Here is a 24,110-nt window from a genome sequence, read left to right on the forward strand (position 1 = left end):
AAGAGATGCTGATGTAGGCCAAAGTTTGGGACATGTGCACTGAAAGAAGTGTGAATGTGTGTTTGAGTGTGCATGGTACACGGGAGGACACACACACACTGCTGTTGGGACAAGGAGCTGGGAGGGCAGTTCATTGTTTCTGTGAGTTCCAGAGATGCTGCTGAGGGGTAAGTGAAGACTGTGCAAGGCCCTTGTGGCACTGATTGTAACAGCAAGATGAGAAGCAATTCATGTGTCCACTGACAGAGGACTGAGCGCGTGAGTGATGGTGTATCTGTGCAGTGCAACACTATGTAGTGTGAAAAAGAATATGAGGCTTGGGATACTTTGATATGGAAAAAAATCCAAGTTTTATATATGTATATATATAAAGAAAGAAGTAAAAAGTGTAAGATTATGTGTTACTTGATGTGTGAAAATAAGAGACCATTTGCCACAGCACACATGACAAATACTGTATGATTTCACTTCTATGTGGAATTAAAAAAAAAAAAGCTAGTAGATACGGAGAACAGATAGGTAGTTGCCCTAGGTGTGGGGTGTGGGGTGGGCGAAATGGATGAAAGGGATCGAGAGGTACAAGCCTCCAGTTATATCATAAATAAGTCCCGAGGATGTTAATGTACAGCATGGTGACTATAGTTAACACTACTATATTGTATATTTGAAAACTGTTAAGACTAGCTGTTAAAGTTTCTCATCATAAGAAAAAAAAAAGTGTGACTATGAGAGGTGAGGGATGTTAACTAGATGCATTGTGGTAATAATTTTACTACAAAATATACATGTATCAAATCATCATGTTGTACAGCTAAAACTAATACAATGTTAAGTATTGATTATATCTCAAAGCAACTGGAAAAATACAGGATATAAGAATGTATGTTTGTATTTACTTGTACCTACAAGATACTCTGAATAGACAGACCAGAAACCAATAAGAGGGGTACCAGGGGGAAGGGGGACTTCCTTGGCGGTCCAGGGGTTAAGACTCACGCTTGCAAAGCAGGGGCTCTGGGTTGATCCCTGGTCAGGGAACTAAGATCCTACAAGCCCCACGGCCAAATGAAGAACAGAGAGAGAGCAGTAACAGTGGTTGGGGGAATGGGATGAACGGAGGCACAGGTAGAAAGCCAACTTTTCACTGCATTTCCTTTCTCTTTTTAATTGTCAAACCCTGCAAATATATTACCTACTTAGAAAAAGTGAATATGAATTAAAATGGCCCTAGATTCAATTCGGAAGCAGAAGCACAGGAAGCTGCCTCCTAGGGAGCCAGAATGGTTGGCATTTGAACAAAGGGCAAGTCCATGCTCTCTCTGCAGGATGGGCCAGAGGGGTCCAAGGGAGCCAGGCTCGGCCAACACCCACTGCCTCTCCCCTCCAGCTGCAACCTGCCCCAAATGGCTGAGGAGCTTTGGGTGAGTTTAGACATTAGTAAGCCCAGGACCAGCAGTTTTCAGCCTTGGTTTCACATTAAAATCATCTGGGAGGCTTTTAAAAACGTTAATGTCCAGGTTCCATTCTGCCCAGATTGGCACCTCTGGGGGCCTGGATGTTGGATTTTAAAATATTTTATTTATTTTAAAGGCTATGTTGAATTTGTTACAATATTGCTTCTGTTTTATGTTTTTTGTGTTTTGGCCAAGAGGCATGTGAGATCTTAGCTCCCTGGGGAGCGAACCTGCACCCCCTACACTGGAAGGTGAAGTCTTAACCACTGAACCACCAGGGAAGTCCCCTAGATGTTGGTATTTTGCAAGCTCCTCATTCACATTCCTAAACTCCTGTCTTGGATCTTCTGGGTTGGTTCATTGACCCAGAAAGCCGGAGAATGGAAGAGAGGAATTCCAGTAGCTTTAAAGAAAAAATACCACAGCCCATCAAACTTGTCAAGATCAGGTCTGAATGCAAATAGTTTTCATCTGACTTAATTAGGGTATGTGATCAACCTGTTTTCTCTCACTCTGCAGCCCAATTCTTAAACGAAGCCCTGATATTACGAAATCGCCACTAACAAAATCAGAGCAGCTTCTGAGAATAGATGACCACGATTTCAGCATGAGGCCTGGCTTTGGAGGTATGAGGCACGCACTCTTGAGGCTCGTCTTCTTTCCAGGTCCTTCTGTTTGTGGGCAACATCTGACCAGGGAACCATTCAGCATTGCTCCCTATCCCAATCAGGTCTGCCTAGTGAACAATGCCTGAGCCCTCAGCATCATCTGAGCACCTGCCCTGGCCAGCCTGCCTTGGGCTCTGCTGAACGCATTCTTGGGAGGCAGCTGCTGGTTTGCGGCCAGACTAGCCGAGCTGTCCTCAGGCCATGGCGCCCAATAAGGATGTCCCAGTATTAAGGAGGCTAGTAGCTGGCTGTGGGGACGTTGCAGTCCAAAGTTGCCTCCTGAAAATGCTTTGAAATAACAATTTTTTTAAAATTGGGTCTTTTAAATTTATTTATTTGTGGAAGCAGTTTTTGGAATTTTCTTAAATGATGCTCACTTTCATAGCTCTTATAAATGCATAATTTTTAAAATAAAATGTAAAAGTTCTATCTGCAATATACATTTAAAAATGCACAATAATCATACCCCTAAAATCATGACTGTATTATCAATTTAACGTGAAATATGAATCTTGGACTAAATTTGTTCTTATCCTGGAGCTGGCAGACAGAACTCTGGGCCCATATCCTAGGGTAGAGTGTGGTCTGCTGAGTTTAATTAAATGAAAACTCTTTAGAAAATAATGATTTCGTGCCAGAGCCCTTTGAAGCTTAGCCTGCAGCTGCCACATTTCAGGTTTCTTAGTGTCAAATAGGGTTTTCATTCTTATGAGCTTTTTTTCCCCCCACTGGGAAAAAAATATTTATTTCAGAAATCATTCTCATGCCTTTTACTTCTTCCAGTCACTTTTGCCTAAAGGATAAACAGGTTCTAGAAGGGAGTCTTTATTCAGTCCCTAATCTGCTGCTGTTGGACCCAAATGCACCTTTTCACTCTGTGATGATGTTCCATGATGATATTCTGTGACGATGTTCCATGCCTGTCCTACATACCTGAAAGCAGGGAGGAAAAGAGGCAGCAATCTACTTCCCTGATGATTCTTTCTTTTTATAAATATTTTTATGGCCTAGAAATGCCCTCCAAATATAATATTTTCATATCCACCCAGTGTATCACATCCCCCATGGAGGCGACTCAATCATCTAGCAAAGATGCAGATCAGTACCTTGGCAAATGTTTTGAATATGACCTTGGTTCTAATTCACCAAGCAGGGCCTTTCTCCTGGCCACAGACACTGGCTTCCAAGATGAAAGAGGGTGCAAAATCAGGAGGTGAATACAAAAATTAAAAAATGTGTCACTTCATGTTAAGGAGTAACTCTTTAGATGGGACCCAACTTTGACCCAGGTCTCATTGTTCCTTTAGATGAGCATATGTAACCAAAGACAAATGCTTTGTATTAACTTCCTCATTTCAGAATCACCTGACTGATTCAGACCAAAAAAGAATTTTTTTTTTTTTTACCTTTGCTGGAATATTCTAGGGAGCGAGCCCATGATGCCACCCTTTTATCTCTGGTTTGACTTTAGCCTGGCATGTGGGACACCAAACCTTCAAATCTGAATGTGCTGTGAGAAATACTCCTTATGCCTGTCTCATTCGTAGTCAAAGTTCAAATAAAAAGAGTAAATGCTCTTGCCATGCCCCGTCCCCAGGGCCGGCCATTCCTGTTGGTGTGGACGTGCAGGTGGAGAGCTTGGACAGCATCTCAGAGGTGGATATGGTAAGCGCTTCTCCGGCCAAGGCTGCGGGTGAGGGATCCCCTCGGGCCCTGTGCTGGGCCAGGAGGGCCACACACCACAATTCCCCGGGCTCACAATCCCTGGGCTCACAACCCCCAGGCAGTGGGAATTCCCACACTCGATTTACAGGTGGCTCAGCGAGGTCGAGACACTTGCTCAAAGCTGCCCTGTTGGCAGGAAACAGAGCCGCATGACAGACATGACCGTCCCCATCCCAGTGTCCAGGCTCTTGCCACCTGGATGTGTTCTCTGGACAAATGCTGTCCAGCATAAACAGCGGGATCCAAGGAGCCAGACACAAGCTACTCCTGTGGACTCTGTGTCTGGCGGTGAAAATGCAGAAAAAGCTCAAGTTTCCTCTGTTTTTCTTTTTTAAACGGGCTTTGATTAACAAACAGAACGTTCTGCAACTCCTTGACTTACAGGACTTTTTAGAAGCTTGTCTTAGCTGGGGAGAAGCAGATCTGAGACTAGCATTCTGGCACAAGTAGTTTAACAGCAGCCACCCCAGTATTCTCGCCTAGAGAACTCCATGGACAGAGGCGCCTGGTGGGCTATAACTAATGGGGTTGCAAAGAGTCAAACGCGACTGGGCGCACACACAGACACCAAGGAAATACAAGAAAAGAGTCGGGGGGATTCTCTGATGGCCCAGGGCTTAGGACTCCACACTTTAACTACTGAGGGCCTGAGTTCAATTCCTGGTCAGGGAATGAAGATCCTGCAAGCTGCGTGGCACAGTCTCTATATATATATGTATGTGTGTGTGTGTGTGTGTGTGCGCGCGTGTGTGCGTGCGCATGCACGCTAGGTCATTTCAGTCATGTCCAGCTCTGTGTGACCCTATGGACTGCAACCTGCCGGGCTCCTCTGTCCATGGGATTCTCCAGGCAAGAATACTGGAGTGGGTTGCCATGCCCTCCTTCAGGGGATCTTCCTGACCCCAGGAATCGAACCTGCATCTCCTGGGTTTACCTGTAATGGCAGGCAGGTTCTTTACCACTAGCACCACCTAGGGTATATATATATATATATATATATATATATATATATATGGTGGTATAAAAAAATTAATAGGAAAAAGGAAGGAAGCAAAAACGGTCATGTCATCAGATCAGATCTATGTGAGAATCAGTCCCTCTGGGCTTCTCTGGGAGTCAGCAAAGAGCTCACCTCAGGGTTGTCCCCACTGAGGGGCCAGAGAGCTGGGTTATCCATCCCCCTTACCCATCCCCAGCCCCACTCCCTGGCTGAGGGCTGCTTCCAGAGGCATGAACTCTTAGGCTGGCAGTTGGCCCTGTGTGTGGGCAGGCTGCCCCCAGGCTGGGGTCCCAGCACTGGCAGGAGCAGCCTTCTGCAAGTGGAGGCAAGTGCCCAGGGGTGGGGTGGGGTGTGGTGGATTCAAGGCCCCCTCTGTACAACCTCCTGCTGAGTCCCCCATACAAGTGTTCCCTCCCTCATGAAGCAGCAGAGACTAGAAGCAAGGCCGCCCTGGGCTCAGTTCACTCCTCAGCCTGGTGGTGGGGGTGCAGGGTGCCCTGCTATCACCCGGCCGTTCAGTGTGTGGGCTCCTCCTCCCTACCCTTGGTCCCAGGACTTCACGATGACCCTCTACCTGAGGCACTACTGGAAGGACGAGAGGCTGTCCTTCCCGAGCACCAACAACCTCAGCATGACATTTGACGGCCGGCTGGTGAAGAAGATCTGGGTCCCTGACATGTTTTTTGTGCACTCCAAGCGCTCCTTCATCCACGACACCACCACAGACAACGTGATGCTTCGGGTCCAGCCCGACGGCAAAGTGCTCTACAGCCTCAGGTGAGCCCTTACCGACCTCCTTCTGGGTCTCTTCCCCTCAGCGTCCTCTTAACCCCGAAGCTAGGAAGAAGTGCAACTCATTTGTCAACCAAGGGTATCATTGCTCCCACCACAGCACTTTTGCTTTTGGCTTTGAACAGTGAACTTCTAACTTTCCAGGGGCTCTGACTTTTCAACATCAGGAAAACTTAACTCTACACATGAGTAAACATTTTAAAGAATTATTTCTCCTTAAAAATACATTTGGGGAAATTTCTCATACTGATGCTTATGATTTAGGCCCTGTGCAAATTCAATTTCAAATGTTTAATGAAGGTTTTATTTCTCTAGTAGGAGTCAGAAAAGTAGATAATGTAATTCTTCTCAAAGACCTGGCTCCTTTGACCTCTCTGATTCCCATGTTGGAATTTTGCTTTAAAAAAAGTCATTTACCTCACCTGGTCAGTTTAGTCATGTTTCTTTTTTAAAAATCCCTTCTCACCAGGGTGTCCTCCTTGAGAGGCTATGGGGAACCCTGGGCCACTTGAGGACTTTAAATGGTATTTTGAGCATCACTTCGAAAACATAAAGAATAAAATCATTGAGCACAGCTGACTTATAAATGTTTTTTTTTCTTCTTTTTCTTTATTCCTTCCTTCCTTTCATTCATTCATTCATTCTTTCTGTACAGTTGATTTACAATATTACATTAGTTTCAGGTATATGACATAGTGATTCAATATATGTATAGACTATACTCCATTAAGTTATTATAAAATATTGGCTATATTCCCTGTGCTGAACAGTAGCCTTAGAAATGTTTAACTACTCATTAAGCACTGACCTGGATAACCTTCCCTTAGCCACAGACATTGCAGTGGGGCTTTCCCTGTATGCCCCCTTGAGAAAATCTTGGTGCCCACCTCCCCCAGGAGGACGTGTAGAGATGAGCTGCAGGCCTTTAAAGAGCAGCACCTCAGCTACTGGCTGAGATTTACTCCTTCTGTGCTGTGCTGAGAGTGCATTTCAGTTTTACAGACTTTATTTTGGTAAAGCTGAATCCACACACCAGTGTCTAAGAAGGGAGTGCCTATACCGATGCAGTGTATTTTTAGAGTCAGAGATGGCAATATTGAAGCTGAATTTCTGCCCTAAAAGAATATTTATAGTAATCTTTTATTACTTCATCCTGACTTAGAATCTAAGCAGCTAGGTCCCAGACTCAGAGTTTTACTTCTGTTCTTAACATAACATTAATTTTTAATAATGGCTATGTTTGGGACTTTCTTGGTGGTCCAATGATTAAGACTCTGAGTTTCCAGTGCAAGGGGGACTCTATCCCTGATCCCACGTGCTGAGCAGCATAGCCAAAAGAAAAAAAAAAATTATGTTAAACCAGAGGCTTTCAAACTTCTGATAGTCTAGCATCAGGTCTCATGAACTGCTGGAGGTCCAGTGTGGCGCTATTGGACGTGACACCAGAAACAGAAGAGAGAAAAGAGGAAGTGGAAAACCTCTGTTCATTCAGCATCAAAGTTGTCAGTGAGCCTTCAGGTGCCTAAAAACATAGAATTTGATTTTTCATTGCAAATGAAATCATGGGTTTGTTTAAGGGAGAAATAAAGAGGTCCAAGTTAGTGAGAGCTATCACTTTGAGATTTATTTGGGGGAAAACATGGAGGAGCTGGGTACTGTCACTTCTGTTAACAGCAGGTTAACACCAAATCAGTACTAATATGTTGCCCTCCACTGCATCCATACTCATTGATCCATTCAACAGAATGTGTTTTTATTAAGATTGGCCGCCAGAGTTGTACAGATAAAAACCCCGTCAGGTCTTGTCTTAAGCTCTGGGTACATAAAGATGAATAGTATAAAGTCACTGAGCTTAGCATGGTTGCAGCCTAGTCGGGGAGCCCTGCAGGAACCAAAGGATTAGATACAGAGAGAGGCACGGACACCAAGGAGGTATGGGCAGGGAGAGACAGGTAACAGGATGGTGAAGCTTCCTAGGCATCAAGAGACAATAACAAGTGAAATTCACAAGTGAGATGCTCCATCACACTAGGTAGATTGAAAAATCAATTTCATGGTTCTTGAATTCCCAGTCAGTTTCAAGATTTGAGAGTCAATGATTGTCGGGAGGAAGAGATTTTTCTTGGGAGAGAGGTGTGGGCATGCCATTTGCCAGACTGCACAGGACACATGTGTGCTTATGGTTGGGGGACACTGCAGTTAGAGGGTGAGAGAAGAGCTGTTTAACCGCCGAGGGGCAGAGCTAGGAGGAGTTTTGGCTCTTATGGGGCCAGTCTGTACTTCCAGGCTTGTTGAGAATAGTTCAGCATGTGTGGCATGGAGAGTGGTGAGCCAAGAGATGGAGTGGAAGATGCTGCTGGAGGATGGAGGTGCCCAGTGGGGGGAATGAAGGACCTGGGAAAAAAGTCTCAGCTTCAACCACGTAGTGGTCCCAGAGAGCTTGAAACCACCTCACCAGAGAACCATCCCTCTCTTATCTCACTTCTACCCATGTGGGAGGTGATTAGAGATGGGCAGACAGGGACCACTCAAATGCCAACTCTGTGCCTTAGCTGGGAAGGAGGAGCAGAAGTCTCAATGTGAATGAAGTTTGAAGTGTCGATACCTTGGACCAAAATTCTTTGTTTCTGAACTGAGATATGTTTGGTTACTTGTGAGGGTTTTGACTGCCTGTTACATGAGAGGGTTAAGCAGGAAAATCTCAGGACCGGCCAAGCTGCCAAGGGAAGATGCTCTAGATGAAATAATTCAAAAGGACTTCAGGGAAGCAACAGTGAGCATGGGTGAGATTACACCACACGCTGTGCTTGTTCAATGCTTGGGTGACAAGTGGAAAAGCATCAAGTCAGGGTGCCAAGAACAAGTCTGATAATGTCTGTGATTCTAAAAAACCTGCTCCTGTATTAACTGACAACAGAGAGAAGAGCTATTTAATACTTTCGTTCATAGCAAAACCTACCTGCATTTGACATTGGATGTCCCCAAAGTTTGCCACAAGTGTCTCCAAGCTTAGCTCCTAGTTTCTTTCTTGCTGGTGATGCCATCAGGTGTGGTTGTGCTGGTGATGCACCCATAGAAATGGGAGCCCACCCATTAGGTGTCCAAGTCAGAGGCTGGCCTGACCACCCGCCAAAAGACATTCTGTGTATCAGTATTCCCAGGAGAGATAAGATGATCCAGCTGCTAACAATATAAGATCCCTCCCAGACCACAACACTCAAATGGAATGAGGAAAATAAGGCAAATATCTGGATAACTGAGTTTCAAAAGAGCTCTTTTCCTTGAAATTTCCATTTAAAAGTGATTTTTTCTTTTTGGCCATGAATTATCCAGATAATTTTCATAACTTATACATAGCCAATTTTCTGTGGCTGAAGGAAAAATAGTATGTTCACTAGCTAGTGACTGTTAATCATACCCTGCCATGGAATTCCACACTGGGTGGGAGATCTTTCTTCTATGACTAACAATCTGTATTTGCTTATTCTTTGATGCAAAAGCCAATTTTCCTGTGTAAACTCTGAAGCAAAACCATTAGATGCCAGCAAGTGCTTGCATGTTGATGCATAAGATCTTCCAGTGTTTTTCCATTTTCATGATCTCCATGGAATTGTCCACTAAGAACTCCTGCTAATTGTCCACTAAGAACAATTAGATGTTATTATCAAAGCAGAAATATCAACATTGTAAAAAAAAATAAAGTGCCTAATTTGGCAACTGGCATAAATACTTCATTAATATTATTGTAAAAACACTGTACACAAATAGTGAATGTCAGTAAAATCAAGAAAAGAAGAACTTGAATGAATCTGAAACAGGAGAGCAATATACTCTTACGGTTTCTTTTAAGAAACCATAGGAGCTGGGGTTTCACGTTGTTTTATTTTTTATTTATTTTTAATTTCAGAAGTGGCTCTTTTAAAAAATATTTATTGAATTTGTTACACTGCTGCTTCTGTTTTATGTTTTGGTTTCCTGGCCACAAGGCATGTGGGATCTTCGCTCCCTGACCAGAGATTGAACCTGCACCCCTTCCACTGGAAGGCGAAATCTTAATCATTGGACCATAAAAGAAGTCCCCACATTGTTTTATCGATGGAGACCATTGCTTCTCTAAAATGCTTGCATGCGATGGGGCTTAGTGGAGTCATTGTTGGCCCCATGGTGAGCCTGGGGTTAAACATAAACACCCAAGAGTTCTCCAGTGTGGAAATCACACATAAGCTACTTGGTTCTCTAGGTCCTGGCACACTGCTTATGAACTACAAGATTCTTCTATATTGGGAGGAAGCAGAGGCCTTTTCTTTTGTTTTATCATTCTGTGCTTATATTTTGCAGCCTCTGCACATTTGGACTTTATCCGTTTGTTTCTAGGGTTACAGTGACCGCCATGTGCAACATGGACTTCAGCCGGTTTCCCCTGGACACACAAACGTGCTCGCTTGAAATTGAGAGCTGTGAGTAAGCCTATGCTCAGACAGCCCCTGCAGACCTTAAGTTACCCTAGAGCCTCTGACTCTCAGGAGTAGGAGCAGGATGTGTTCCTATTCGTGACTCTGCTTTTTTTTTTTTTTACAAGAAATTTAATCTCAATAAATTTTAATTTATTTATTTTTAATTAAAGGATAATTGCTTTACAATATCATGTTGGTTTCTGCCATATATCAACATGAATTAGCCATAGGTATATGTATGTTCCCTCCATCTTGAACCTTCCTCCCATCTCCCATCCCATCCCACCACCCCTCTAGGTCACCACAGGTGACTATGCTTTTGAGATGACTTTTCAGATAGAAGCAACGTCTTGGGTAAGTTTGAAAATCAGGAACAAATTTGGCACTAAAAACCTTCTATTCCCACAATTGACCCTTTTAATACTCATGGCAGTAGTTATAAACTCGGTCCTGTGGAAACTGAAGGTTTGCCAGTTCCCCAGGGCAAGTGCCTGGGGAAGGGGAGCTGAGGGCTCAGCAAGCGTGGGTCTCCGTCCAAGCCCCCACATGGCACTCATCACACAGTCCACCAGAGAGCTCCTTATGGGTCTCTGTTATTGCTGAGTAAGATTTCCGCTGAAGAATTTCCTGGCAAAAACAAGTTGGGCAGCAATTGCCCTAGCGGACAGCCGCTGTGAGTGCAGGTGGTGGCTGAGACACTCAGGCATAACCTACGGGCCTTGGGAAACTTACACACATGCAGAAACCCTGGAAAAGTAAATAGCCATAGGAGGACCAAGGCTGCGGCCGCGTCCAGGACTGGCATCCCTAGCTCTCTACGCACCTGCCCCGTGCTCCAGTCTCTGCCAGAATGTTTCCTCTGACTGTCACAGTCTGATTCACCCCTGACCATGACTCCTTCTACACTCGTCTCAAACCAGCGCACACCCACTGACACGTCCCAGCCCGTGTCAGAGTCTCAGTGAGGACTTTCATTGGCCCGGCGCATCTTGGTAAGCCTGCCGTGGCCGTGGTGGTGGATCAGGAGTTCTCTGGCTCCAATCACCCAGGGCCGAAGAGTTCAGGGACATGGACTCCACACATAGGAGGGACAGCTCTATGGGCCGCTCAATGTGGGGTCAGGGAGAATAAATCCCAGGACCAAGGGAGTGACTGCCTCGTGCACCATGGCTTTCCACCTGCTCTGTCCTTTAATCCTCCCAAGCTCCCTGTGAGAAGGTTACTGTTATCTCCTTTATGGAGCTTAACAGCGAAGGACTAATTTTGCTTTCCCCATGATACCCAGGCAGTGGTACCCGTCAGGCTTCCACCAGAGAAGCAGAACCATAGGACAGGGGTCCCCAGCCTTCAGGATCTAATGCCTAATGATCTGAGGTGGAGCTGATAGAATAATAATAGAAATAAAGTGCACAATAAATGTAATGTGCTTTAAACTATGCCCCTACCCTGGTTCATGGAGTAAACTGTCTTCCACAAAACTGGCCCCTGGTGCCAAAAATGTTGGGGACCACTGCCATAGCACATAGGCAGGGAGACGCTGGTGCAGAGGACTGGCTCATGTGAGCATCTGTAGGGCAGGTGGTGGCAAGGGCAGGCTGCGGCCTCTCGGGCAGGAGCCCACCCTGCTGTCCACATGCGGAATTTTATCTTCCTCCAGGGAACCTCAGGTCCACTCTTAAGGCCTTTCAACTGATGGGATCAGACCCACCCAGGTTATCCTGGGTCATCTTTATTTCAAGTGAGCTGGGTGTAGATAACACAGCAACAAGCATCTCCCCAGCAGCACCCAGATTAGTGCCGGATTGAATCCCTGGATACTTACGATAGCCTGGCCAAGTAGACACGTGAAAGGGGTCATCGCATAGGTCAAAGGTTAAAGGTAGAATAAAAGAGGAATAAAACAGCCTCGGGGAGCCCCAGAAAGAACTGTCGACACAGGAGCAGCCCCTTCAGGTTTTACCCCTAGTTCTGCCCAAACAGCAGGTGGGTCTGCCGGGTTGGGGTAAGCGGTGTGCTCACCTAAAATAAGTGGGGTGGGGAAGTATGGGGCCAGAGGGAGGGATCCTCAGGGAAATCCCCTTGATTCTACCCTGGGCAGAGCAACGAGAGGTCTGCAGAGAAAGACCTTGTTAGGGTGCAAATCTCCTTGTAGGTCTTTCTTTGCTAGAATGCAGCCCCTATTACCTGAGAGTGTTTAAAGGTATTTGCCATCAATGATGCATCATCACCCTTTGAAAGAAGAAAGGGCTAAATTACCTGTGGTTTAGAAAGTTGAACTATATGCAATGTTGCCGCCTTGGACTGCAAGGAGATCCAACCAAACCATTCTGAAGGAGATCAACCCTGGGATTTCTTTGGAAGGAATGATGCTAAGGCTGAAACTCCAGTACTTTGGCCACCTCATGCGAAGAGTTGACTCATTGGAAAAGAGTCCCACATCTGATGCTACGAGGGATTGGGGGCAGGAGGAGAAGGGGACGACAGAGGAGGAGAAGGGGACGACAGAGGATGAGATGGCTGGATGGCATCACTGACTCGATGGACGCGAGTCTGAGTGAACTCCAGGAGTTGGTGATGGACAGGGAGGCCTGGCGTGCTGCGATTCATGGGGTCGCAAAGAGTTGGACACGACTGAATGACTGAACTGAACTAAACTGAACCTGAAAAAAAAAAAAATTTTTTTTTTTTTAAAGAGCAAATTGTAGTTTCTGGTCTACAAAAATAGCAACTTCATCTGCTTTTAGGCTGACTTGAAGGGTGAACACTTTTGCAGTTAGGATGAGTATTTAGGCCTGAGAGCTTTGCCCTGATGATTCTGGAAGACTGAGGAGAATTAGATTTGTCTTTTTGGATTTTGTTGTGCTTTGTTGGACTGCAGTTTGTTTATTCAGCTGTCTTGTTACAACCTCCACAGAGCCTCGCAGACAGGCTTATCTTTCCTGGCATCTGATGCCATCTTGTCTTTTTAGATGCCTACACGGAAGATGACCTCATGCTCTACTGGAAGAAAGGCAATGACTCCTTAAAGACAGACGAGAGGATCTCCCTCTCCCAGTTCCTCATCCAGGAATTCCATACCACCACGAAGCTGGCCTTCTACAGCAGCACAGGTGGGGCGGGGGGAGCACGGAGCTGGCCTTCCACAGCAGCACAGGTCGGGGCGGGGAGGGAGCTAAGAGAGGGGCCACGTGGATCTCAGGAGGCGTGTGGGCTGGTTGAGCAGAGCCTGTGCCTCTAGGATTTGAAACCAAAGATGAGATTTCCAGATCGGGTCTAGAGGGTGGTGAGCGCAGGGTGAGAGAGGTTTTTTGATACCACCACAGCATCAGAAGTGTTAACCTAGAAAATCTTAATAAAAACTCCAACATAAGCCCTCTGTGCAGGTCTATTTGAGACAATTGCATTGACAGTTTAACAGCAGAAATTTCACCCTGATATGACTCCCAGAGACACCTCTCCTATGGGCAAAAATAGTCCAATTTCAGGTTTATTGTTTTCTGTTCATGTTCTCTTGACTTCAGCCCCTTTGAGTTCTTCTCTCTTAACCAATTCCCTGCTGCCATATTGTTTGCACAGCTCCTCTTATGACCCTCTTGTGAGCCACAGTGCAGGAACTACACCCCATGGGCAGTGTCGTTGTTTTTTGAACTGAGTCTGGGTAAGCTTGCCACCGCCACCCCAGCCTCCACCACCATATTGTCTGAGGACAGGCGCTGTGGTCTTCTTGGCAGCTGAGGTTACAGCTGAGCTTCACTCTCTCCAACCCTTGCCTCTTTCTTAACTAATCCCCTTTCAAGATGACTTTGCTCTTATCTTTCTGCAATTTCTGTTGCTAAAACACTGCATGGTTGACTACACTCTTCGATCTGTAACAGAAGGCATTGCTCATTTCCAACATATGGTGATGTCACATCTCTTATCTTTCGCACACCTCACCCACCAGTCTTGGTCCTTCGGGGAGCCCTCATTCCTTTGACTCTTAGCATTTTGGCATTCCCTCTTGTCTGAGTGTGCTTGGGCTGCTATAAAAAACTACCATAATTCTCTGTGTGTGTGTGTGTGTGTGCGCTTAGTTGTGTCTGAGTCTTTGCAACCCCATAGACTGTAGCCTACCAGGCTCCTCTGTCCATTGGCTCAAGAATACTAGGGTGGATCACCACTTCCTCCTCCAGGGGATCTTGCCAATGCAGGGAGCGAACCGGCATCTTCTGCATGTCCTGCATTGGCAGGCAGATTCTTTACCACCGAGCCACCAGGAAGCCACAGGAAGCCACAGACTGGGTGGCTTCTAAACAACCGGAACTGGTTTTGCACAGTTCTGGAGGCTGGGAAGTCAAGATCAAGGAAACTCACCCTACTTACAACCCCCACAGAGCCTCACAGACAGGCTCGTCTTTCCTGGAGTCTGAAATATTCAGTGTCTGATGAGAGCCCGCTTCCTAGGACTCACTGTGTCTTCACAGGAAAGAAGTCGCAAGGGAGCTCTCTGAGGCCTATTGTGTAAGGGCACCAATCCCATTCACAATGAAATAAAATTCACAAATGAAATTCACCTTCCAAAGGCCCCACCTCCAGATACCGTCACTTAGAGGATTAGGTTTCAACACATGAATTTGAGAAGGACATATTCAATCTCTAGCACCTCCACAATCACTTTCTGGAGCTGTTATAAATATAACCGTTGCACTAAAATTGTCCTGGGATGCCAGTTTTCCAGTTAATGTTGCCAAGTCCCCATTTTATTTTCAGTTCTTGTCATATCAAATTTATCCTGCCTTTTCCTCTCCTTCCACCATTTTTTGTTCCCTTCAATTCCTCCATACAAGTTTTCCTTGTAAAGAGCACCAGGGTGAAGCTAAAGCATAGCCTAAATGTACGGTTGTAGTGAGCGTGGTATTTTTACTTTAAACATATTTTTCCCCATAAAGAAATCCAGAGGGAGTTGTTAAATCCACACATCTCAAGCTTTAACATATGTAGGAATCATGTGGAGAGGAGTGTTGAAAGAAGTTTCTTTTTCTTTTTTTTGACCACAGTGGGGGGCTTGTGGGATCTTATTTCCCTGACCAGGGGTTGAACCTGGGCCACCACAGTGAAAGCACCAAGTTCTAACCACTGGACAATCAGGAAATTCCCAAAAGGAAGTTATGATTCAGTAGATCCAGAGCAGGGTCCAAGAATCTACGTTTCTAACAAGCACCCAGGTGATGGTGATGCTGCTGGGCCGTGTGCCATATCTGAGTAACAAAAGTCTTACATGGCCTTCCTGAGGGGTTCCCTTTGTGTATAGGACGGGGGCCAAAGATTCCTTGAAATGTACTAACCCTTATGATGTGGGTTATCATATAATTATTCTGTTCCATGGTTTTTCTGTCTTCCATTTTATAAAGATAGGGTAAGTTTCCAGGCAAGCGTCTAAGGCATTTATGATTCTCTGAATAAAATCTGTCCTGTGGGGAAGCTAAGCGGCTATGGTGTGTATTCTTTCTTCTTTCTGTGTCCCACAGGCTGGTACAACCGTCTGTACATCAACTTCACGTTGCGTCGCCACATCTTCTTCTTCTTGCTGCAAACCTACTTTCCTGCCACCCTGATGGTCATGCTGTCCTGGGTGTCCTTCTGGATCGACCGCAGAGCCGTGCCCGCCAGAGTCCCTTTAGGTAAGCAACATCTCAAGGGCACGTTCAAGACATCTGAAAATACAAGGAATTCCTTCCAGATAAAATGCTTCTTTCCAAATGGGTCCTGAATCCCTGTAGGCATTATAACTCAGAAAAACATCAAGTTATTCATTCACAGGTATAATGCCACTATTAAGAATCTGTGTAGCAAAGCCGTTTCTAGGTCCCCCGGGAGTCCACACAAACAGTTCATCTTTAATCTTAGTAGAGCTGAGTTCTGGAGTGGGTTGTTCTGGTCTCCGGTGCTTTCTCTGCTCATCTGGATAAGAAAGTCACATTCTGTAACAGGGCTTTTCAAAAGGTGGCCCAAGGGATCTTTGTGATAGATTCTCTGGGGGAAATTGTTTAAAATGAAGAATCCTGGGGTCTATCTACATGTATAGGATCAGAATCTCTGAGAAAGTTCCAGGAATTTGCATTTTGAACAAGCTCCCCCAGTAAACCTTTTTTTTCTTTTTCTTTGATGTGGATCATTTTTAAAGTCTTTATTTAACTTGTTATAACACCTTCTGTTTTATGTTTTGGTTTTTTGGCTGAGAGGCATGTGGGATCTTAGTTCCCTGACCAGAACTCAAACGTGCATCCGTGCATTAGAAGGTGAAGTCTCAACCACTGGACTTCCAGAGAAGTCTCTCCCCTAGTAATTCCTATACATACTTAACTCTGAGAATCCCTACTGTACTATCAATAGCTGTTTGCCATCCACTCTCCTCCCTGATTTAAATATTGCACCCATTCCACACGCATCCCCATGGCTCAGAGGTCCAGGGGCTTCAAGGGAGAGAATGACTCACCAGGTTTTAGTGAAACTGGATTGGTGCTGGCTCTTAAGATGACCCCAATCCGCTGTGATTTGGTGTTTGCCAAGCAAATGTTCTGAGCTTAATTTGAAATCTCAGGGACATTCCCACTGACAGATGCCCTGGCCTCTAACGGTGGTTCTGTAGCTTGAACAGTTACTGTGCTGAATAAATAAATATTCTAGTTTCAGAAATCTGTCTCCCATAAATGAGGTTAACATCATTCTTGGTAAAATTGACAGGGTCCTTAAGTCAACATTGCAGTATGGGCAGCCAGGTCCAGGACCGAGACAGGGCCTGACAGTTGATAACACAGGCCAAGGACTACAGGATTCTATACCAGCAACAAGGACACAAAGATTAAAATATAACTTGTGTACTTTTCCCCCCTCTTTTGGAGAAGGAGTTCCAAGAAACATACATGCCTGCTCGTATACACAGTCTTCTTCTTATTTTGTTTATAGATATTTATTTTATAAATAAAGTTAATTAATTTATTTTTTGACTAGCTTGCAAGGTTTGTGAAATCTCAGTTTCCCAACCAGGGATTGAATCCTAACCACTAGACTACCAGGGAACTCCCCTGCAACCTTTGTTTTAAACAACTGAATGTAAAGAATTGTCTTACTGCTAACCTGTCAGGGGCTCTCTGCAGAAAAACAAAGTGATAAAGTTGCCATGATGAAGACTCAAGGAGGGGGATTTCCCTGGCAGTCCTGCACTTAAGACACCATACTTTGACTGCATTAAGGCTCCATGCTTTTACTGCAGGGCACACGGGTTCAATCCCTAGTCTGGGAACTAAGACATGCCACTGAGCAGAGCCAAAAAATAAAAAGATTCAGGGATACAGCTGGGAACAGAGTAATAGGAGAAACTTCGTAAAAGCTAAAACTGGAAATGTGAGCAGCTGGAGGGGCAGGGAGGGAGACGTTCTAGGCCAGAGGAGCAGCTGGGAGAAAGAAGAGAGGCACGGAGCCATCCAGTGTGTTTGGTGAAAGACAAACCCCTGCTCCTTTCTCTCTGTGTCTGCAGGGATCACCACGGTGCTGACCATGTCCACCATCATCACGGGCGTGAACGCCTCCATGCCCCGCGTGTCCTACATCAAGGCCGTGGACATTTACCTCTGGGTCAGCTTCGTGTTCGTGTTCCTCTCGGTGCTGGAGTACGCGGCCGTCAACTACCTGACCACCGTGCAGGAGCGGAAGGAACGGAAGCCGCAGGAGAAGGTGACTTTACCATGAGCAGGAGTGTCTGCAAGGGTAGGATTTGGTCTAGCAAAGGACCTTGGGCAGGTCCGACCGCCTCTGTAAAATAGGGTAATGACACTCCCTTCTCCACTATTTCACCAGTTAGCTGTGAAGAACAAACAAGAGAATAAGTTTAAATGGTGTGAAATTTACTCTGAGCTGCCTCTTTTACTCATTCAAACATTTATTTAGCATCTACCCTAAACTAGCTTCGGAGAAGGCAATGGCAACCCACTCCAGTACTCTTGCCTGGAAACTCCCATGGACGGAGGAGCCCGGTAGGCTGCTGTCTATGGGGCCGCACAGAGTCGAACACAACTGAAGCGACTTAGCAGCAGCAGTAGCAGCATAAACTAGCTTCCTGGAAATGGCAACCGACTCTAGTATTCTTGCCTGGAAAATTCTATTGACAGAGGAGCCTGGTGGGCTGCTGTACATGGGGTCCCATAGTGTCAGACATGACTGAGCGACTTCACTTTCACTTTTCACTTTCATGAGCTGGAGAAGGAAATGGCAACCCACTCCAGTATTCTTGCCTGGAAAATTCCATGGACAGAGGAGCCTGGTGGGCTGCTGTCCATGGGATCTCAAAGAGTCAGGCGGGACTGAACGACTGAGCACCCACACATAGACCAGGAGCTAAGTCAAGTTAACTAAGGCGTCTCTTCAATCTTGGTGGTGTTCCTAGTTCAGGGATAAAAGTAAATGGCAATTCAACATGGTGGGACAAATGATTTATGAACATAGAGGAATCATAAAAGAAGCTTCCAGAAATATCTCTTTCCAAGACAGTCTTTTAAATAGTTGCATAATAAAGAATGTCTTGGATGTATTACAACATGATTTATTCCCTTATTGATGGGTAGTGTTTTTCTTTTCCATTTTTTGCCACTATAACATGCTGCAATAAACATTATATATATGTATTATACATAGATAGATGGATAGATATGTTTGTCTCTTAAAAGCTTATATATATATAAGCTTCCAAGGAACCACATCCTCCATTCTAGGAAAATTTCCTTCATGTGTGAGCTCATACAACTCCCATCACTTCCCAGATCACCTTCCCTCCCACCTGGTTTCCCCTTCATTCTCCTGTCTGCAGTTCAGTGATTATCTCCTCCAGAAAACTCAGGCTCTGTAGAGGAAACTATCCCCACAATGCCACACCTTTCAAATTCCCACCCCATCTCTCTCTCGTTCTCTCTCTCCGCACCCCCCACCCCCACACACAATAACTGCAAACATTTCTATCAGGGGTCATATCAGAGAACATCTTGTGGGCCTCCAATATCACTTGGTGTTCCCTAACAGTTGATGGGTTACCTGCTCTTTCATTGATAAAATGTTTTCAGTGCCACCATCATTATTCTCCCAACCCCTTGAAAGAAAGGACTTCCCTGTAGCTCAAATGATAAAGAATCTGCTTGCAATGCAGGAGACTAGGGTTTGATCCCTGGGTCAGAAAGATCCTCTGGAGAAGGGAATGGCAGTCCACTCCAGTATTCTTACCTGGAGAATCCCATGGACAGAGGGGTCTGGTGGGCTACAGTCCAGGGGGTCGCAAAGAGTCAGACACGACTGAGCAACTAATACACACACCTTGAAAGAAAGTAGGAAAAGGCGATCCCCTCCTCTGTGCAACTTTGTTGGTTGAGTTGCATTCCAGCGTGCGTTTGCTATATCCGCAGCTTCCCTGCACCTGCGGGTTGCCTCAGCCGCGTGCAGTCCTCCTGGACGGCAGCTACAGTGATGGGGAGGTGAATGACTTGGGCAACTATACCCCCGAGAACGGAGACAAGCCCGACAGGATGATGGTGCAGCTGACGCTGGCCTCGGAGAGGAGCTCCCCGCGGAGGAAAAGCCAGAGGAGCAGCTACGTGAGCATGAGGATTGACACCCACGCCATCGATAAATACTCAAGGATCATTTTTCCAGCTGCATACATCTTATTCAATTTAATATACTGGTCGATTTTCTCATAAATGCCTGTAATTCTATACATTTCACATTCTTCTGTATGTACTATAGAAATAATTGGGTGATGAGACATAATTTAAGGTTATGATGAGAAGAAAGCTCCCAGTACCCACCCTTCTCCAGCTTTCCAAAACTACACTGACAAGGCACTTACTGGTTTAATTTACACTTGTTAACTGCTTATTGTATACACAGCATTATACTCGGTACTGAAGGTATAGAGACACCCGGAGCAACTGATGGTAGTTGTAACTGGGATCTCTCAGAAAAGCAATGCGCTTTTCTAAGAGAAAAGGCACCCTGGGGTGGGGTAGGCACACTGTAGTTCAACCTGTTTTAGACTCTAGATACTTATTCATACGAATCATATCCTTTACGTGAGGGTGACTCTATTCGCTGGACCGGGTGGATCCGGGAAGCACCTAAGTTCTTTTGTTGTTGTCATTTAGTTGGTTAGTCATGTCCGACTCTTTGCGACTCTATTCTTGCCTGGGAAATCCCATGGACAGAGGAGCCTGCTGGGCTACACAGTCCATGGGATTTCCCAGGCAAGAATACTGGAGAGAGTTGCTGTTTCCTTCTCCAGGGGATCTTCCTGACCCAGGGATCAAACCCACATCTCCTGTATTGGCAGGTGGATTCTCTACCGCTGAGCCACTCATTTACATGCACCTAAATCTCCACTTTGACCAAAACTTATGCTTCAGTCTGTAGCCTCTTTCCTATTTTACATGCATCTCTTCGTGTTGGTTTCATTACAAGGCAATAATAATATTCCTACTTTATTTACATCTTGTGGTTCCTAAGGTTTCACCTCTTCACAAGAAAAGCTCTTTAGATTGGTACAGTGGTTTCTGATTTTGGTAGGTGTTTCCCTGGTAAGGAAACTTTGAAGAAGAGAGTATTTGCAGGCATTTTGTCAGTTTTGTCATAGGGGTAACTAGCCTAGAAAATTTGTGTGTGACTGTTCCCTGTTTGATAATCACTGCTTCATGAATCTCCACCTTGCAGCATGTCCGAGTTCAAAGTGAAGTTAGTAATGTGATATCTTCACTGATGAACCTGGGATTAGACCAACTTTTTTCTGTATAACCATGGCAAGGAAATGCATAATTTGGGACTACCTATAATTTGTTAGGATGAGAAATACATGGTTACTGAATGTAGAAGAGAATGCCGAAATGAAAAAGAAATGGTTACACATCACTGGACATCTCCATTTATACTCAGTGAATACCACCATCTTCTGTGAACCAGAAAGCAATGGCCACTGATATCAGGGCAGGGGATAAAGGAGAGGGTTCTAATTTGGTGTATTATTTAAACAACATATAGCTATTCATACTATATAGCCACAGGATCAACTCCCATCAAATTTATACATAAAGCATTTGTTTGAAATTCAAATAAACTCTATACCCTATTATGTCATTTTTACTCCAAAGCTAATTTGACTGATCCCTATATCACGTTATTTCTTCATGAAGGCTATACTTTGGTCTTTGAAAAAAAAAAACAAACAACCAAAATTTCAGAAAGTCTAGTTACAGGGGAATCTCTCATTTTATTGAAATAAAAAAAAGCTTTTTTTTAAATAGCAAACTCTAGTAGAAAAATGTAAAGGAATATAGATGAAATAGTTAAATGTCAACTTTTAATACAAAAAACATTTTTAGAACATTACCTTTTTCATGCTTATTTTATGAAACAATTCCAATCAGTTTCAAAAACATCTCTGCCACTTGCTTCTTCCTCGGAGCAGGACCACTTTGAACCATCTGGGCGGGTTTCCAGGACACATAATCTGGACTTCCATCCACAGCGTTTGGGGAGCTCTGCCATTTGAACCAGCATATAGGATGCTGTATTGTATTAGTCTGCTCAGGCTGCCAGAGTGGAGTACCATAAACTGGGCAGCTTAAACAATAGATATTTATTTTCTTTCAGTTCTGGAGGCTGGAAGTCCAAGGTCAAGGGGTTGGCAGGTATGTTTTCTCCTGAGGTCTGTCTCCTTGGCTGGCAGATGGCCGCCTACTTGCTGTCCTCATCTGGCCTCTTTCTCTGAGTACATGCATCTTTGGTGTCTCTTCTTTTAGGTGACACAAGTCATATTGGATTATAGCCCTGCCCTTGCGATCTCATTTAACCCTAATTACCTCTTTCAAGGCCCTATCTTCAAAGAAATCACAGGGGTGAGAACTTTAAAATACAAATTTTGGGAAGACACGATTTAGCCCATGTGCCTATTGGAATTATTCAGCTTCATAACAGTATATCTAGTGCATCTGAGGGCAGGAGGAGATGGGGGTGACAGGATGAGATGGTTGGATGGCATCACTGACTCAATGGACAGGAGTTTGAGCAAGCTCCAGGAGAGAGTGTGAAGGACGGGGAAGCCTGGTGCGCTGCAGTCCATGGGGGCACAAAGAGTTGGACACAACTAAGCAGCTGAACAACAACAACAGTGCATATTACAAGTATTTACTCTTGATCTTTACAACATTATCACATACAGTATTATTTTCTAGAGTGATCTTTAAAAGGCTTGTTTACATTGATATCTGTACTAGTGGTATGAAGAATAAGTTATTGAATTCATGTTCAATGTCTTTGCTACCTTTTCTAGCAATTCTCAGGTGACCTCTACAAGCATCTAACAGCATTGATTGAGGTGACAGTACTGTGCTCTCAAAGCTGTCACTGAGACAGGACTCTGTAATTTGACTTCATAAAAACCCAAATACAAAGCAACTCTCCTTTCTGATAATTTTGGAGAAAACCACCCTTTATATGTGGACATCTATCGTACTTAATAACTTGTTGGCTTGACTGGAGAGTAGAGAGATTTAGTTAACAATATTGTCTAGTTAACAGGCAGGTATGAGGACTTCCCCGCCGATCCAATGATTAAGACTGTGTCTCACTGCAGGGGCATGGATTCAGTCCCTGGTGGGGAGACTAAGATCCTGCATGCCATGCAGTACAGCTAAAAAAAGAAAAAAAAAAGGCAGGTATCACATGAATACTGAACAAATAAACAAATTGTCACTCACAATGCATAAACGTTAATATGAGGAAAAAATTTTTAATGGTTGCACTTTTCTATTTATTCATTTTTAATAGTGGCATGTTTTGTATTTATTCATTCATTCACCAAGTAATTCTAAGCACCTAGTATGTAGCATGCAATGTTCAAGAGCAGTGCTTCTCAAACCGTCTGTGGTAAAGGACCAGTTTGTTTAATTATTTTATATTTCCAATTCACTGGAGAACTTCACAAACTTAGATCTGAGCCTGAATTCCACCCTGTAGGAACGTGGACTTGTGGGTTTGACCATGGAGCCCAAAACTGTGTGTGAATGTAAGTCATAATGATCACAATAAAGCATACAGAGAAAGAACATTTCATTCTGATTGTTATTAAAAAAACTTGTTACAACTGTCTTTGTATGGGAAATTCCAGTATTTGCAGTAATAAAAAAGCACATTATCCAACAAACACATTAATAATGTTAGAATAAAATGATTTAGTTCACTTAAGTATTATCACCGGAGAAGGTGATGGCATCCCACTCCAGTACTCTTGCCTGGAAAATCCCATGGACGGAAAAGCCTGGTAGGCTACAGTCCATGGGGTCTCGAAGAGTCGGACATGACTCAGCGACCTCACTTTCACTTTTCATTTTCTTGCATTGGAGAAGGAAATGGCAACCCACTCCAGTGTTCTTGCCTGGAGAATCCCAGGGACGGCGGAGCCTGGTGGGCTGCTGTCTATGGGGTTGCGCAGAGTCGGACACGACTGAAGTGACTTAGCAGCAAGTATTATCACCACTCTCAAAATAATTGGATGCTTTAACTTTTCAATTTCATATTGTTTAGTTTTTATTTATATATAATTGGGACAAATACTTGTAATTCCCAGAAGAGCGCTGACATTACCTAGGAACATGTTAGGAAAGCAGAACATCAAGCCTCACCCCACACCCATTAGAATCTGTATGTTAACAAGTTCCCCAGGTGATTCCTACATACATTCAACTGAGCAAAGCACTGAACTAGGTTTGTGTAACCATATACCTTTAGTATCATTCACAAAAAGTTATGTAAGAGCTGCATTTATACATGAAGCAACTCAGTATTTCATGCTTACTCTATGTGGGAGGAATATTTCCTTTCTTTCTACCTTTTTTGTTTTGGAGGGGATGGTAATTTTTAAAGTTATAAAAAGCAGAAAAAAACCCATTCATAATCCTATTAGCCATGGGCAACTAGTGTTACGTCTCATCTTTTTTTCTACATA

The 24,110-nt window shown here is 44.4% G+C and overlaps 1 protein-coding gene across 1 annotated transcript in view; it reads left to right on the forward strand.

Annotated features, from left to right (window-relative positions):
* Positions 1 to 19,815, forward strand: part of GABRR1 (gamma-aminobutyric acid type A receptor subunit rho1) — a 33,396-nt gene extending 13,581 nt beyond the window's left edge. Inside the window, exons 2-9 of the mRNA XM_052645865.1 lie at positions 1,974 to 2,080; positions 3,720 to 3,787; positions 5,401 to 5,624; positions 10,014 to 10,096; positions 13,063 to 13,203; positions 15,601 to 15,753; positions 17,610 to 17,806; positions 19,522 to 19,815. Of these exons, the coding sequence (XP_052501825.1) occupies positions 1,974 to 2,080; positions 3,720 to 3,787; positions 5,401 to 5,624; positions 10,014 to 10,096; positions 13,063 to 13,203; positions 15,601 to 15,753; positions 17,610 to 17,806; positions 19,522 to 19,815 (1,267 nt within the window). The remainder of the gene's footprint in view (positions 1 to 1,973; positions 2,081 to 3,719; positions 3,788 to 5,400; positions 5,625 to 10,013; positions 10,097 to 13,062; positions 13,204 to 15,600; positions 15,754 to 17,609; positions 17,807 to 19,521) is intronic.
* The last annotated feature ends 4,295 nt before the right edge of the window (positions 19,816 to 24,110 follow it).

Source organism: Budorcas taxicolor, chromosome 9 (assembly GCF_023091745.1).
Source record: "Budorcas taxicolor isolate Tak-1 chromosome 9, Takin1.1, whole genome shotgun sequence".
NCBI classification, from domain to species: domain Eukaryota; kingdom Metazoa; phylum Chordata; class Mammalia; order Artiodactyla; family Bovidae; genus Budorcas; species Budorcas taxicolor.